Genomic DNA, 13,045 nt, shown 5'->3' with positions numbered 1-13,045 from the left:
GGTCTCCCATGCAGGTACAGGTGCCCAAGCACTTGGGCCATCCTCCACTGCCTTCCCCGGCCACAGCAGAGAGCTGGACTGGAAGAGGAGCAACCGGGACTAGAACCCGGCGCCCATATGGGATGCTGGCACCGCAGGCGGAGGATTAACCAAGTGAACCATGGCGCCGGCCCCATCATTGGCTTTCTTAAAAAAAAAAAAAAAAGGGCTTGGGCAGGCATTGGCGGCAGCAGTGAAGACGCCTCTTGGACACCTGTGCTGGAGGGTATGGGTTTGAGTCCTAGCTCTGCTTCTGATTCCATCTTCTTGCTAATGCATCCTGGGAGACAGCACTTGATGGCTCAAGACCTGGGCCCCTGCCACCCACATGGGACACTCAAGAGTTTCTGACTCCTGGCTTTGGCCGCTGACCCAGCCCTGGCTGTTGCAGCCATTTAGGGGCATGAAGACTGATCTCCCTGTCTTCATTTTTCCCTCTCTCTCTGTAACTCTGCTTTTCTAATAACTCTTTTAAAAACAAATCTTCTCACCACACAAACAGGCATAGAGCACTGAAGTCTGTCTTTTTTAAAATGTATTTTTATTTATTTGAATGGCAGAGAGAGACACAGAGAGATCCTCCATCTACAGGCTCACTCCCCAAATGGTTGCAAGAGCCAAACCTAGGCCAGGCTGAAGCCAGGAGTATCTGGGTATCCCATGTGGATATCCTGGGGCTCAAACATTCCAGCCATCCTCTGCTACTTTCCCAGGCACATCAGTAGGGAGCTGGATCAGAAGCAGAGTAGTCGGGACTCACCGTTGCTCATATGGGATGCCAGCATCATAGGTGGCAGCTTAAACCACTGCGCCACAAGGCTGGCCCCCCAAATCAATTTCACAATAATATTTCTTCCTAAGAAGTTAGCAGTAATCTTTTTGCCCTTTGTCAACACACTGATGGTACAAAGCAACAGAACAGGGCTAGCGCATGTCTGGCCCGTGGGCTGTGTAAGGCCAGTGAAATCGTTTGTTCTTGGCCCTGCCAAGGCAATCGCAGGTGGGACTTGAAATTCAATAAATCCGGGGCCAGTGCTGTGGCGTAGCGGGTAGAGCCACTGCCTGCAGTGCCGGCATCCCATATGGGCGCCGGTTCAAGTTGCAGCTGCTCCACTTCCAATCCAGCTCTCTGCTGTGGCCTGGGAAAGAAGTGGAAGATGGCCAAAGTCCTTGGGCCCCTGCACCCACATGGGAGACCCAGAAGAAGCTCCTGGCTCCTAGCTTTGGATCAACCCAGCTCTGGCCATTGTGGTCAACTGGGGTGTGAACCAGCAGATAGAAGATCTCTGTCTTTCTCTCTCTGCCTCTCCTTTCTCTGTGTAAATCTTTCAATAAATAAATATTTTAAAAAATTAATAAAACTGGCCGGCGCTGTGGCTCAACAGGCTAATCCTCAGCCTTGCGGCGCCGGCACACCGGGTTCTAGTCCCAGTCAGGGTGCCAGATTCTGTCCCGGTTGCCCCTCTTCCAGGCCAGCTCTCTGCTATGGCCCTGAAGGGCAGTGGAGGATGGCCCAAGTGCTTGGGCCCTGCACCCGCATGGGAGACCAGGAGAAGCACCTGGCTCCTGGCTTCGGATCAGCGCGATGAGCCGGCTGCAGCGGCCATTGGAGGGTGAACCAACGGCAAAGGAAGACCTTCCTCTCTGTCCCTCTCTCTCACTATCCACTCTGCCTGTCAAAAAATAAAAATAAAAAATTAATAAATCCATAGCAGGATAATTTTTCAGCTGATAATTTTGTATGGCAGGCAAATGATGTTATAAATAACCAATGGCCCTTGGCAGGAAAGAAGGCTCCCCACGCCTGCAATGGTGAGTCCAACTGCTGGCCTCTTACCACTGGTCAAGACAGCAGTAGCTGGGCCAGCATTATGGTGCGATGGGTTAAGCTGCCACTTGCAACACCGGCACCCCATATCTGAACACCAGTTCAAGACCTGGCTGTTCCGCTCCCAATCCAGTTTCCTAATGCACCTGGCATCCCAGCCGACGGTCCAAGTGCTTGGGCGCCTGCTACCCATGTGAGACCAGGATGGAGTTCCTGGCCCCTGGCTCTGGCCTGACCCAGCCCTAGATGTTGTCAGCATTTGGGGAGTGATCCAGCAGATGGAAGATCTCTCTTTGTCTCTCTCTCTCTCTGTTGCTCTGCCCTGCAAGTAAATAAAGTTTTAAAAATGTCCTATCGAATTAATACTCCATTTTTTCTTAAAAGGAGTCCACGATGAAGCAGTAGGAACCATTAATGTGAGTAAGTCTTGTTCCCTGACCTCTTTTGTGTGGCCTGTGCGGACAGGGTAGGTATTCAGCAAGCTCTCCTCCTGCATACCAAAGTGAGCGGGTTCTCCCCAAGAAAAGCACGCAGCCACCGAGCGACCAGCAGGCGCTCCACTGCTGCGGCTTTCCCAAAACACCATGTTACTGCAGAGAGACCCACAAACACGGCTATTTAGACTTCAGCTGGGCAGGCATTTCCTTGAAACTGACGTGAGCCTGTCAGCTTAGGAAAACGACTGACAGCCACTTGTTGCCACTGTGCAACAAACAGCTTTCAACCGAGAACCAGCGGCGCCGGGAAACGTGTACCCACCACCACCTGCAGTGTGGCAGCTTGTTTCAACACCTTTCCGTCGCGATCAGTGCCGACTTGTTATTTGGTAACACTAACGAAATGCAGCACGTTTAGGGTTTTCCAAAGGACAAGCGAGGTTGTCACGCTTGGGGAACCGGGCCATTCAAACAGCACGACCGAGGAAGGGAATCGGGGCGTAAGGGCGGTACTCCGCACCCACACCAGCGACCCCGAAGTTCCGATGCAGCCACAACGCCCACCCCTATCGGAGAAAGCGGCCGAGAGGCTCCCGCGTCGCCCAGCGAGACCGGATCTCTCCGAGTAGGCGGACCCCAGGGCAGCGGCCGGGCGCCTGGCCCGCGGGGCAGGGCAGGGGCTGCGGCAAGCGCCGAGTTCTTTGTCTAGGAAAACACGGTTTCAGGAAAATACGTTTTAGGCGCCGGCCCCCCGGCCCCCCGTGGATCTGCTCGGTGCGGGTTCCCGAGCACTCCTAACACAGCAGAGGTCCACGGGCACGGCCGGCCGCAGGCTTTGGGGTCCTGAGAGCCCCCCAGGGGCGCAGGACTGCAGCCGCCAGAACGCGGGGCACCACCTCGGCCGCTCCGTCCGCACCTGCCCGAGCCCGGCTCCGCTCCCGCACCCTCGGCGGCGCCGCCAGCGCCGGGAGCTCCAGCCCGCGAGCCCACGCTGCCACCGCCAGGGGCAGGAAGCCGCACGGCTCGGACGCGCCAGGCCCGGCCAGCAGGCCAGCGACGAGGCCCGCGGAAGCCGCGGGGCCGACGTGGCGCCGCCGCCAGCGCGGACGCGGCCCGTACCTGTTGGTCATTCCGGCCGCCACGCCCAACATGTCTCCGCAGTCGGCCGCCGCCGCCGGCCCTCAGCGCCTCGGCCCCTCAGCCCCTCAGCCCCTCAGCCCCTCAGCGCCTCAGCCCCACCGTGCAGCGCCCGCCGCGTCGTCCTCCTCAGCCGCAGCGGCCGGCGCCAGGCGGGCTGGGGCAGGAAGGCGAGGCGGGTGGGCGGTGGGCGGGAGGCCGCCGGCCGGCCCGCCCCCAGCCGCAGCCAGGCCCCGCCCCGCGCGGTTAGCTCCGCCCCCAGCCGCAGCCCGGTCCCGCCCCGCCCCTGCTCGCCCCGTCCCCGCCCGGTCAGGGGGCTGATCTGAAGGAGGTGATGAGGCGGGAGCGGGCCGGCCCGCCCCCAGCCGCAGCCCGGCCCCGCCCCGCGCGGCTAGCCCCGCCCCCAGCCGCAGCCCGGCCCCGCCCCGCCCCTGCTCGCCCCGCCCCCGCCCGGTCAGGGGGCTGATCTGGAGGTGATGAGGCGGGAGCGGGCCGGCCCCGCCCCCAGCCGCAGCCCGGCCCCGCCCCGCCCCGCCCCCGCCCGGCCAAGGGGTGTTCTGCAGGAGGTGAGGCGGGCGCGGGCCTGGCCCGACCTATGGAGCGGGTCCCCAGCTTTGGGCGCCGCCGGAGCCTGGAGCCCGCGTCAGTGTCGCGTGTCGCGTGCTGCCCCCCTTAGAGCCCTGGGAAAAGCCAGCCTCGGCCCGAGCAGCTCGGGCTCCCGCTTCTGCGCGGGTCCCCGCAGCTTGCACGCGTGGAGTCCGCAAACCCGGCCCCCTTAGGTCGCTCATGCCAGTTATTTACCCGAAGCAGAGAGCGCTCCTCCAGGGTGTCTGGCCCTGTCACCCTAGCCACTCTGCAGCAGTGGAGTAAAAACGGCCACCAGGCCCAGTGTGGGAGGGAGACGCTGGGCCCCCCCGACAGCCCCACGTCCACGTGCGTCCCAGGGGCGGGAACTGTAGCTTAAGCCTGGCCTTGCAACGCCCAGATCCCGGTCAGGCTCCCTGGCACCTCCGCCTCCCTGCTAATGAGCACCCCGGAAGGCAGCCGGTGATGGCCCACGTGCTGGGGTCTCTGCCACATGGAATTCCTGGCCCTTGGCTGCGGCCTGGCTCAGCCCCTGCGGTTGCAGGCATCTGGGTGAGTGACCAGGTACCTGGGAGATCTGTTCCTGCGGCTCTGCCTGGATGAAGCGCCCGGCTCCTGGCTCCCGGCTTCCTCATGATTCAGCACTGGCCGGTAGGGTCACCTGGGGAGTGAACCAGCAGATGGAAGATTTCTGTCTCTCCCTCTGTGCAACTCTTTCTTATTTGAAAGTCTTTGAATAAAAACTGGGGCCACGGGCATCCCATGTGAGTTGGCGTCCAGGTTGCTTCACTTCCCACCCAGCTCACTGTTAATGGCCTGGCCTGGGAAAGCTGCGAGGATCGCCCAGGGGCTTGGGACCCTGCACCCACGTGAAGCTCCTGGGTCCTGACTTCCGCCCGACCCAGCTCCAGCCCTTGTGGGCATTTGGGGAGTAAACCAGCAAATGGAAATCTCTCTCTCTCTCTCTCTCTCTCCCCCTCTCCCTCTCTCTGTAACTCTGCCTTTCAAATAAACAAATCTTGAAATAAAAATTAAAATCATTAACAAGCAAGTATGAGACAGGTATATAAACGTACTAGAAGAAAACACAGGAGAAGAAAAATTAAAGGTGGAGTGGTGGGAGACTTCAAAAAGGATAAAATTAAAGATTGATAAATGTAGCAAAATAAAATCTAAAATTTCTGTGTAACAAAAATGGCAAGTAGCAACTGAGGAAAATATCTGAGATACACGACCAAAAAAATCTAATTTCCTTATTACAGAAGGAATCAGTATGACTGTTCAACATCTAAGAGAAAAACAGACAAGGAATATGAACAGGCTTCCATAGAATGACTTTGTAAAATATTTCTGTAGGGGCCTACGTGGCGCAGCAGGTACACTGTTGCCTGCAATGCTGCCATCCCATTTGGGTGCCTGTTGGAGTCCCAGCTGCTCCATTTCCCATCCAGCTCCCTGGTAACACACCTGGGAAAAGCAGGAGAAGATGGCCTAAGTACTTTGGCTCCTGCCCCCATTTGGGAGACCTGGATGGAGTTCCTGGCTCCTGGCTTCCACTTGAGGAGTGAACCAGAGGGTGGAAGATCTCACTTTCTCTCTCTTTCCCTCTCTCTAATTCTGCCTTTCAAATAAATAAATGTCTTTAAAGTTTTTTTTAATAAAATAGTCATTTATTTTCATATTTGATAGACAAAGAGACAGAGGGGGAAAGATGAAGTAGTCGATCTGCTGGTTCACTCCCCAAATGTTCACAAGGAAGCCATGACCTCCATCTGAGTCTCTCACGGGGTGGCTTGGACCCAAGGACTTGGGCCATCATCAGCTATTTTCCCAGGCACGTTACCAGGGAGCTGGATTAGAAGCAGAGTAGGGGCTGGCACTGTGGCTTAGCGGGTAAAGCCACTGTGGGCAGTGCCAGGATCCCATATGGGCACTGTTTCAAGTCCTGGCTGCTCCACTTCTGATCCAGCTCTCTGCTATGGCCTGGGAAAGCAGTAGAAGATGGTCCAAGCCCTTGGCCTCTACACCCGCGTGGAAGACCCGGAAGAAGCTCCTGGCTCCTAGCTTCAGATCAACGCAGCTCCGGCCATTTTGGCCAATTGGGGAGTGAGCCAACAGATAGAAGACCTCTCTCTCTCTCTGCCTCTCCTCTCTCTGTGTAACTGTTTCAAATAAATAAATAAATCTTAAAAAAAAAAGTACAAGAAAGTATCCAGTATCATAAATAAAATGAAAATAAAATACCATTTCCATGTATGCAAAAATTAAAACTTGACAGGTTACAGGGGAAAAGCTGTTTTGACTTAGTGTTAATGGGAATGTAAATCCATTTAATTTTTGTGGAGAAGGAGTGGACAGTAGCTATCATAATGTAAAATTCAGCCCTATTTAGGCCATGGAAATCCACATTTTAGAATGTATCTTACAGATGTATTCTATGTGCACACCAAAAGTATGTACAACGTTTCAAGATACCCTGGGAACTACTTATGAACTAAATGACTTGATTGAGACTGATAGAGCAATGCCATAAGCCTTAGCGCCATTTTAGTCCCTTAATTGTGTGAAAAAGGGCCTTTCCAGCCCCCTGCAGTCTTCCTTTAACCAGCTGGAGCACCTGCCAAGTTTGGAAAACCCAGGGAAACCCACTCAGCCCTGCAAAACGCCCTCCCCCGCACGACCCTCAGCTTCCTTGACTACAGAAGCCTCAGGCTGTGAGGGGGTTGGGCTCTCTGTCATGCGTTCACCGTTCACCCTTTGCTAGCAACCGCTCAGGTTTGTTGCCAGAATAAACCTCTTCTGGCTATGAGTTTGTGTCTTGCCTCCTCTTTGCCTGGCTCTTCTTTCCTTACAGAGACTTACTTTAAAATGTGGCAGTGGGGGGAGATGTGGGTAGGAGTCTCAGGGGAACCAGACTGGCTGTAAGTCAATAACTGATGATACTGCCACAGAGGTACAGGGATCCTTAGATTGTTGCATTGAGTATATATTTTAAAGTTTCCATGAGAAAAAAAATTCATGGAAGATAGAAAATATGTATAAGGAGAATCCTTGCAGTTTTGTTTGTTAGCGCCTTAGCAAAGTTTATTCAGCACACTGACTAAATATATTATGGTTTTTATACATGCAACTATGTAGCTATTAATAAGAATAGGGCAGGTGTTTGGTGCAGAAGTTAAGCTGCTGTTTGGAGCACCTGCATCCCATCTGGGAGTCTTTGTGTTCTGTGTTTTGTTTTTGTTTTTTTTTTTAAGTTTATTTATTTATTTGAAAGAGTTACACAGAGAGAGAGAGAGAGAGAGAGAGAGAGAGAGAGAGAGAGAGAGAGGTCTTCCACCCACTGGTTCACTCTCCAGATGGCCACAGCAGCCAGAGCTGCACTGATCCAAAGCCAGGAGCCAGGAGCTTCTTCCAGGTCTCCCATGTGGGTGCAGGGGCCCAAGGACTTGGGCCATCTTCTACTGCTTTCCCAGTCCACAGCAGAGAGCTGGATCAGCAATGGAGCAGCCGGGACTCAAACCGGCGCCCGTATGGGATGACGGCAGTGCAGATTGCGGCTTTACCCGTCACAGTTCCGGCCCCTTGTGTTTTGTTCTGAGTGCTGGCTCTGCTCTCTACTGCAGCTTCCTATTAATGCACACCATGGGAGGCTGCAGATGGCTCGAGTAGTTGGGTTCCTGCCACAAGTTTCAGTCTGACCCAGTCCAGCCCTGGCTTTTGTGGGCATTTGGGGAGTGAGCTAGCAAATGTGCTCCCCTCCCCCATCTTTCTGTCTCTGTCTTCCAAATGAAGAAAAATGTTTAAAAAGTTACAAAAATAACAATGGCCCAGAAGCATATAAAAAGATGCTCAACACCACTAATCATTAGGGAAAGGCAAGTCAAAACCACAGGAGTTAACACCTTTTACCCATTAAGATGGATGCTATTAAAAAAAAAAAAAAAAGACACACAAATAGACAAAGCCAGAAAAGAGCAAGTGTTGACCAGAATGTGGGGAAAGTCAAAGCCTTTAGTGCTGCTAATGGGAATAGAGAGTGGTGCTTCTGCTGTGGAAAAAAAAGGACGGTGGTTCCTCCAGAAAATAAAAATAAAGAAGTGGGCTCTGTGGCGCGGTGGGGTTGAGCCACTTCTTATGAAGCCGGCATCCCACATCTGAGTGCCGATTTGAATCCTAGCCGCTCTGCTTCTGACTCAGCTGCCTGCTGGTGCATCTGCAAACGCAGCAGATGATGGCTCAAGTGCTTGGGTCCCTGCCACCCATGTGGAAGGCCTGGGAGAATTCTGGGCTCCTGCCTTCAGCCTGTCTCAGCACTAGCTATTGCAGGCATTTCAGGAGTGAACCAGCAGATGGAAAATCTCTCTCCCTTCTCGCTTTCTCCCTCTCACTCTACCTTTCAAATAGTTAAATAAATCTTAAAAATAGAAATTAAAATGGAATTACCATGTGATCCAGCAACTCCCACTTGTGAATACATACCCAAAAAGAAGGGTCTTGAAGAGGTGTTTGTCTGCTTGTGTTTGTGGAAGTATTATTCCCAGTAGCCAAAAGGGATAAGCAACCTTAAATGCCCATCACTGGATGATACGTGTATTCATACACCATTTATGAACCTTGAGGACACTATACTAAATGAAATAAAGCAATCACCAAAAATGCAAACGCAGTGTGATTCCACTTATGTGAGGCACCTAGGATAATCAAATTCACAAAGACAGAAGGTAGAATGATGGTTGTCAGGGTTGGGGGCAGGAGGACTGGGGAGTTATTGTTCAATGATACAGAGTTTCAGTTTTGCAAGTGGAAAAAGCTCTAGAGATTTGGTTGTGCAACAATGTGAATACAGTTAACATTACTGAACTTTACATTTGAAAACGGTTACAGTGGCAAACCTTGTATTAAGTATATTTTTCTACAACTGAACAAATAATAAAGCAAATGATGAGTAATAATAATGCTCTTCAACATATATTTTCTGTAATGAGGAGACGAAACAAGAGGCAAAAGTTCATTTTGCTACCATTTGAAGTAAGATCGATGAGAAATACCACACACACACACACACACACACACGCCTGCTTAGATATGCAGAAATATCAGGAAAGTATTAAAGAAACTAGTAACAGATGCTGAGTCCTGTAGAGAGGCTAAGAATTAGAAGTCACTGGAAAATGTGGATGCAATCTGTATTTCCATAATGGAGAAAATTCATGAAAAATTCCAGTAATAAGATTGCATAGTAATATGAGAAAATATTTGCATAGTGCAGTAATTGTATAGAGTAAGTTAAATTTTTTATATAGTATGTGATTTACAAGTAGTTCAATTTTGTTGGAAACCATCTATATATTTTTTAACATTTATTGTACTAGATTTTAGATTAAAAAAAAAACTTAAAAAATCGTAGAGCCTTAATAGTGATTGGTCTTTCATTTCTAACATTGTCCATCTTCCAACTTCTTTTTGAATAGCAGTTTTTTTAATTGTGTCCATGTTCTCTTTTGTTAAGGTGAAGCAAAAGATTAACTAGTGGGTCAGTTATCTCGTATAGTTGCTCCTATGCTTGCATTTTATAAATCAGGTTTATCTTTACAGCACCTTGCTTAAATCTTGCTATCACTTCAGGAACTTGGCTAAAACCATGGCTTCACCTCAGTTTCTGATTGGCGGTGTAAAGTGGTAACGGATCATCGTCATAGCTGTTCTGTCTGCAAAATGTGCTGTAGGGTGAGCCTGTTTCTGTGGTTGACCAAAGCCTGTCAGAAGGAAAACATGGAAAAAATCATCCATTGCTTTTGAACGCAAAATTAACTTTCTTACTGCTCAATCTTCTGTGAAGTTTTTCAGGATGAAAACACGGATGTCTCCATGGCTGCTTCATTTATTTTTGTTCTGAATCTCATTACCCAGCTTTTTAAAATGAAATTTGGTGTTTGTAAGTTTGTATATTATATGTATGTATAAATACATACATTTACACTTACACAAAAAAGCACATTTTTGGAAATATTTTGAAGGTTATATTCATAACAGATCAATAATAAGTATGTCTGCTCTTATTTTCCACCTCCATTAATTTCAGTGCCCAAGCACTCAGCCAGAAGGCAAAGAAAAAAGCATTTTTCTGCCTGCAAAATAAGAGGTTACTCTCTCTTGCATCTTCAGAACTTTTCTTTAAAAAATTTTACTATAGGGGCTAGGGCTGTGGTGACACGGGTAAAGCTGTGACCTGCAGCGCTGGCATCCCATATGGGCACCGGGTTCTAGTCCCAGTTGCTCCTCTTCCAGGCCAGCTCTCTGCTGTGGCCTGGGAAGGCAGTAGAGGATGGCCCAAGTGCTTGGGCCCTGCACCCTCATGGAGACCAGGAGAAGCACCTGGCTCCTGCCATCGGATCAGCGCGGCTCCGGCCATTGTGGCCAATTGTGGAGTTTACCAGTAGATGGAAAGCCTCTCTCTCTTTCTCTCTCTCTCTCTCTCTGCCTCTCTCTCTTTCTCTCTCTCTCTCTCTCTTTCTCTCTTCCTGCCTCTCCTCTTTCTGTGTAACTCTGACTTTCAAATAAATAAATAATTCTTAAAAAAAAAAAAAACAGAAAAAAGAAAAGTTTACTATAAAGTAAGGCTGAATTGTGAAGTACTGAAGTCAGCCTGGGCTGGGTTCAAACCAGCAAACCAGCTCAGCCATCCCTGAGTGCCTTTCAGACTTCGCCGTCTACGTTCAGCTGATATTCCACATGCTTCTTCCTCTTTAAAAATGATGTACTATTTCCTCAACTATGCATAGCATTCTCATTCTTCACCTCTCTCGTGCATGTCCCATGGGATCCTGTTTTTTTTTTTTTAATATTTTATTTATTTATCTGAGAGGTGGAGTTACAGACAGTTAGAGGGAGAGACAGAAAGGTCTTCCATCCGCTGGTTCACTCCCCAAATGGCTGCAACGGTAAGAGCTGCGCCGATCCAAAGCCAGGAGCCAGGAGCTGGGAGCCTCCTCCGGGTCTCCCACTTGGGTGCAGGGGCCCAGATGGGAAGAGGAGCAGCCAGGACTAGAACTGGCGCCCACATGGGATGCCGGCGCCACAGGTGGAGGATTAGCCACTGCACCACGGCGCCGGCCCACCCTGTGTTCTTCGTATTTCCATTTTATAGGATGCTGATCATGAAGGCAGGGGTGAGTGTGGTTCCGAGCTTCTCTGAACTGTAAGTGGCTTTGCAATGCTGATGGACCACTGCCTCCCACTTCCAACCAGAGGCCCAGGGCAAGTTTGCAAGGTTCCTTTCCACTCCCTCTTGATAACTATTCCCGTGGTTTAAACTACGGATCAGAGACAGGCCTGGAGTATGGGAATGTTGTGCAAGATATTTCAAGGCAAAGGGGGGTTTAGCTTGTATTACTGTTGTGAAATTTTACTTCTTTGAGCTGTACACAAACAAACTCATTGCCCACTCTCATGCAATGACCACACAGCATGAGGTCAGGAAGGCTCATAAGAGTTGAGTATGGCTTCCTTATGCTGGTGACATTTACCTACTGTATATCACTATTGTGAATGGGGCTGGTGGCTGATGATGTCAGTAATTAATGTAGTATACACATGGAAAAACACTAGGAAGAATATATAAAAAGGAATCGGTGTTTAGCCTACCAGTTAAGAGACCTGTGTTTCACGTCAGTGTCGCGGTTCTATTCTGGGCTCTGGCTTCCTACAACTTCCAAGGCAGACAGGGAAAGGCAGCAGACAGCTTGAGTAGTTGAGTTCCTGGCACCCACACTGGAGACTGGATTGGGTTTCCAGCTCCTGGCTCTAACTTCAGGCATTGCAGACATTTGGAGAATGAACCCAAGGAAGGGAGTTTCTCTCTCTCTCTTTCCCTCTCTCTCTCTCTCTGCCTTTTTATTAAACAAATTTTTTGGAAGAATATACCAAAATGCTAATGATAACTTTCTCTGGGTGACCTTTTGTAACTTTAGGTGTGGAATTGGGTCAATTATAATTATTAGCGAAGTGACACCTTGCCAGTAGGGACTCCATTTTAGAACACCTGCGATTCCCTCTTGAGAAAGCACCTCACACTGTGAAACTATGGTCTGAAACTAACTATAGCTAGGGATCAGCGCTATGGCATGTTGGATAAAGCCACTACCTACTGTGCTGGCATCCCATATGGGTGCTGGTTCAAGTCCTGGCTGCTCCACTTCCAATCCAGTTCTCTGCCATGGTCTGGCAGATGGCCCAAGGCCTTGGGACCCTATACCCATGTGGGAGACCCAGAAGAAGCTCCTGGCTCCTGGCTCCTGGCTTCGGATCAGTGCAGCTCTAACCATTGCAGCCAATTGGGGAGTGAACCAGCGGATGGAAGACCTTTCTCTCTCTCTCTCTCTCTCTCTGCCTCTCCTTCTCTCTCTCTGCATAACTCTCTGACTTTCAAATAAATCTTTAGAAAAAAACCACTATGGTCTAAAACTTACACAGTAACAGTACACTGCATCCCACTTGGCGGACTATAGAAACTCCCTAGCATGATCGGTCAAGCTTGAAACAGATAGGCTGCACCTGGATTAATGTTAAGACTGTACTTTGTCTATGTCCCACATATGATTTAGGTCGATACCTAGAGTAATGTCAAGATTGTAATAGGTATTGCCAAGATTGTAATTGATATTAGTTTCACATAGGCCTTAGGTCAGCTTAACCCTAGTGACCACATATTTCTCCCTGAATCCAGGTATTCCCCCTCCCCTCCTTGTGGTTTTTGCCTTTATAAACCCTGTTGCTTTGAGCTCCAGGGCTGAGAGTTCTTTAGGGCAAAAGCCCGCTCTTGACCACTGACAATAAAGGACCATCCAATTTTATCAGTGTGTGGTGCTCCTTTGTTTGCATTTGCTCAGGTAAACATTAGTTCATGAGATACTGTATCATGGGTCCATGAATAGCTCACTTAAAAATTATCTTGTTTAGTTTTTGATTATTTTTTTAAAGATTTTTTTTTTGACAGGCAGAGTGGACAGTGAGAGAGAGA

At 49.9% G+C, this 13,045-nt stretch overlaps 1 protein-coding gene across 1 annotated transcript in view; it reads right to left on the bottom strand.

Annotated features, from left to right (window-relative positions):
* The window catches only part of LIMS1 (LIM zinc finger domain containing 1), a 152,122-nt gene extending 148,597 nt beyond the window's left edge, over nt 1-3,525 (bottom strand). The window contains exon 1 of the mRNA XM_062210053.1: nt 3,424-3,525. Within this exon, the coding sequence (XP_062066037.1) occupies nt 3,424-3,455 (32 nt within the window). The 5' untranslated portion in view covers nt 3,456-3,525. The remainder of the gene's footprint in view (nt 1-3,423) is intronic.
* Nucleotides 3,526-13,045: the final 9,520 nt, after the last annotated feature.

This window comes from Lepus europaeus, chromosome 13 (genome assembly GCF_033115175.1).
Source record: "Lepus europaeus isolate LE1 chromosome 13, mLepTim1.pri, whole genome shotgun sequence".
In the NCBI taxonomy this organism is placed as follows: Eukaryota; Metazoa; Chordata; class Mammalia; order Lagomorpha; family Leporidae; genus Lepus; species Lepus europaeus.
This window is presented reverse-complemented; position numbering and strand designations above follow the sequence as displayed.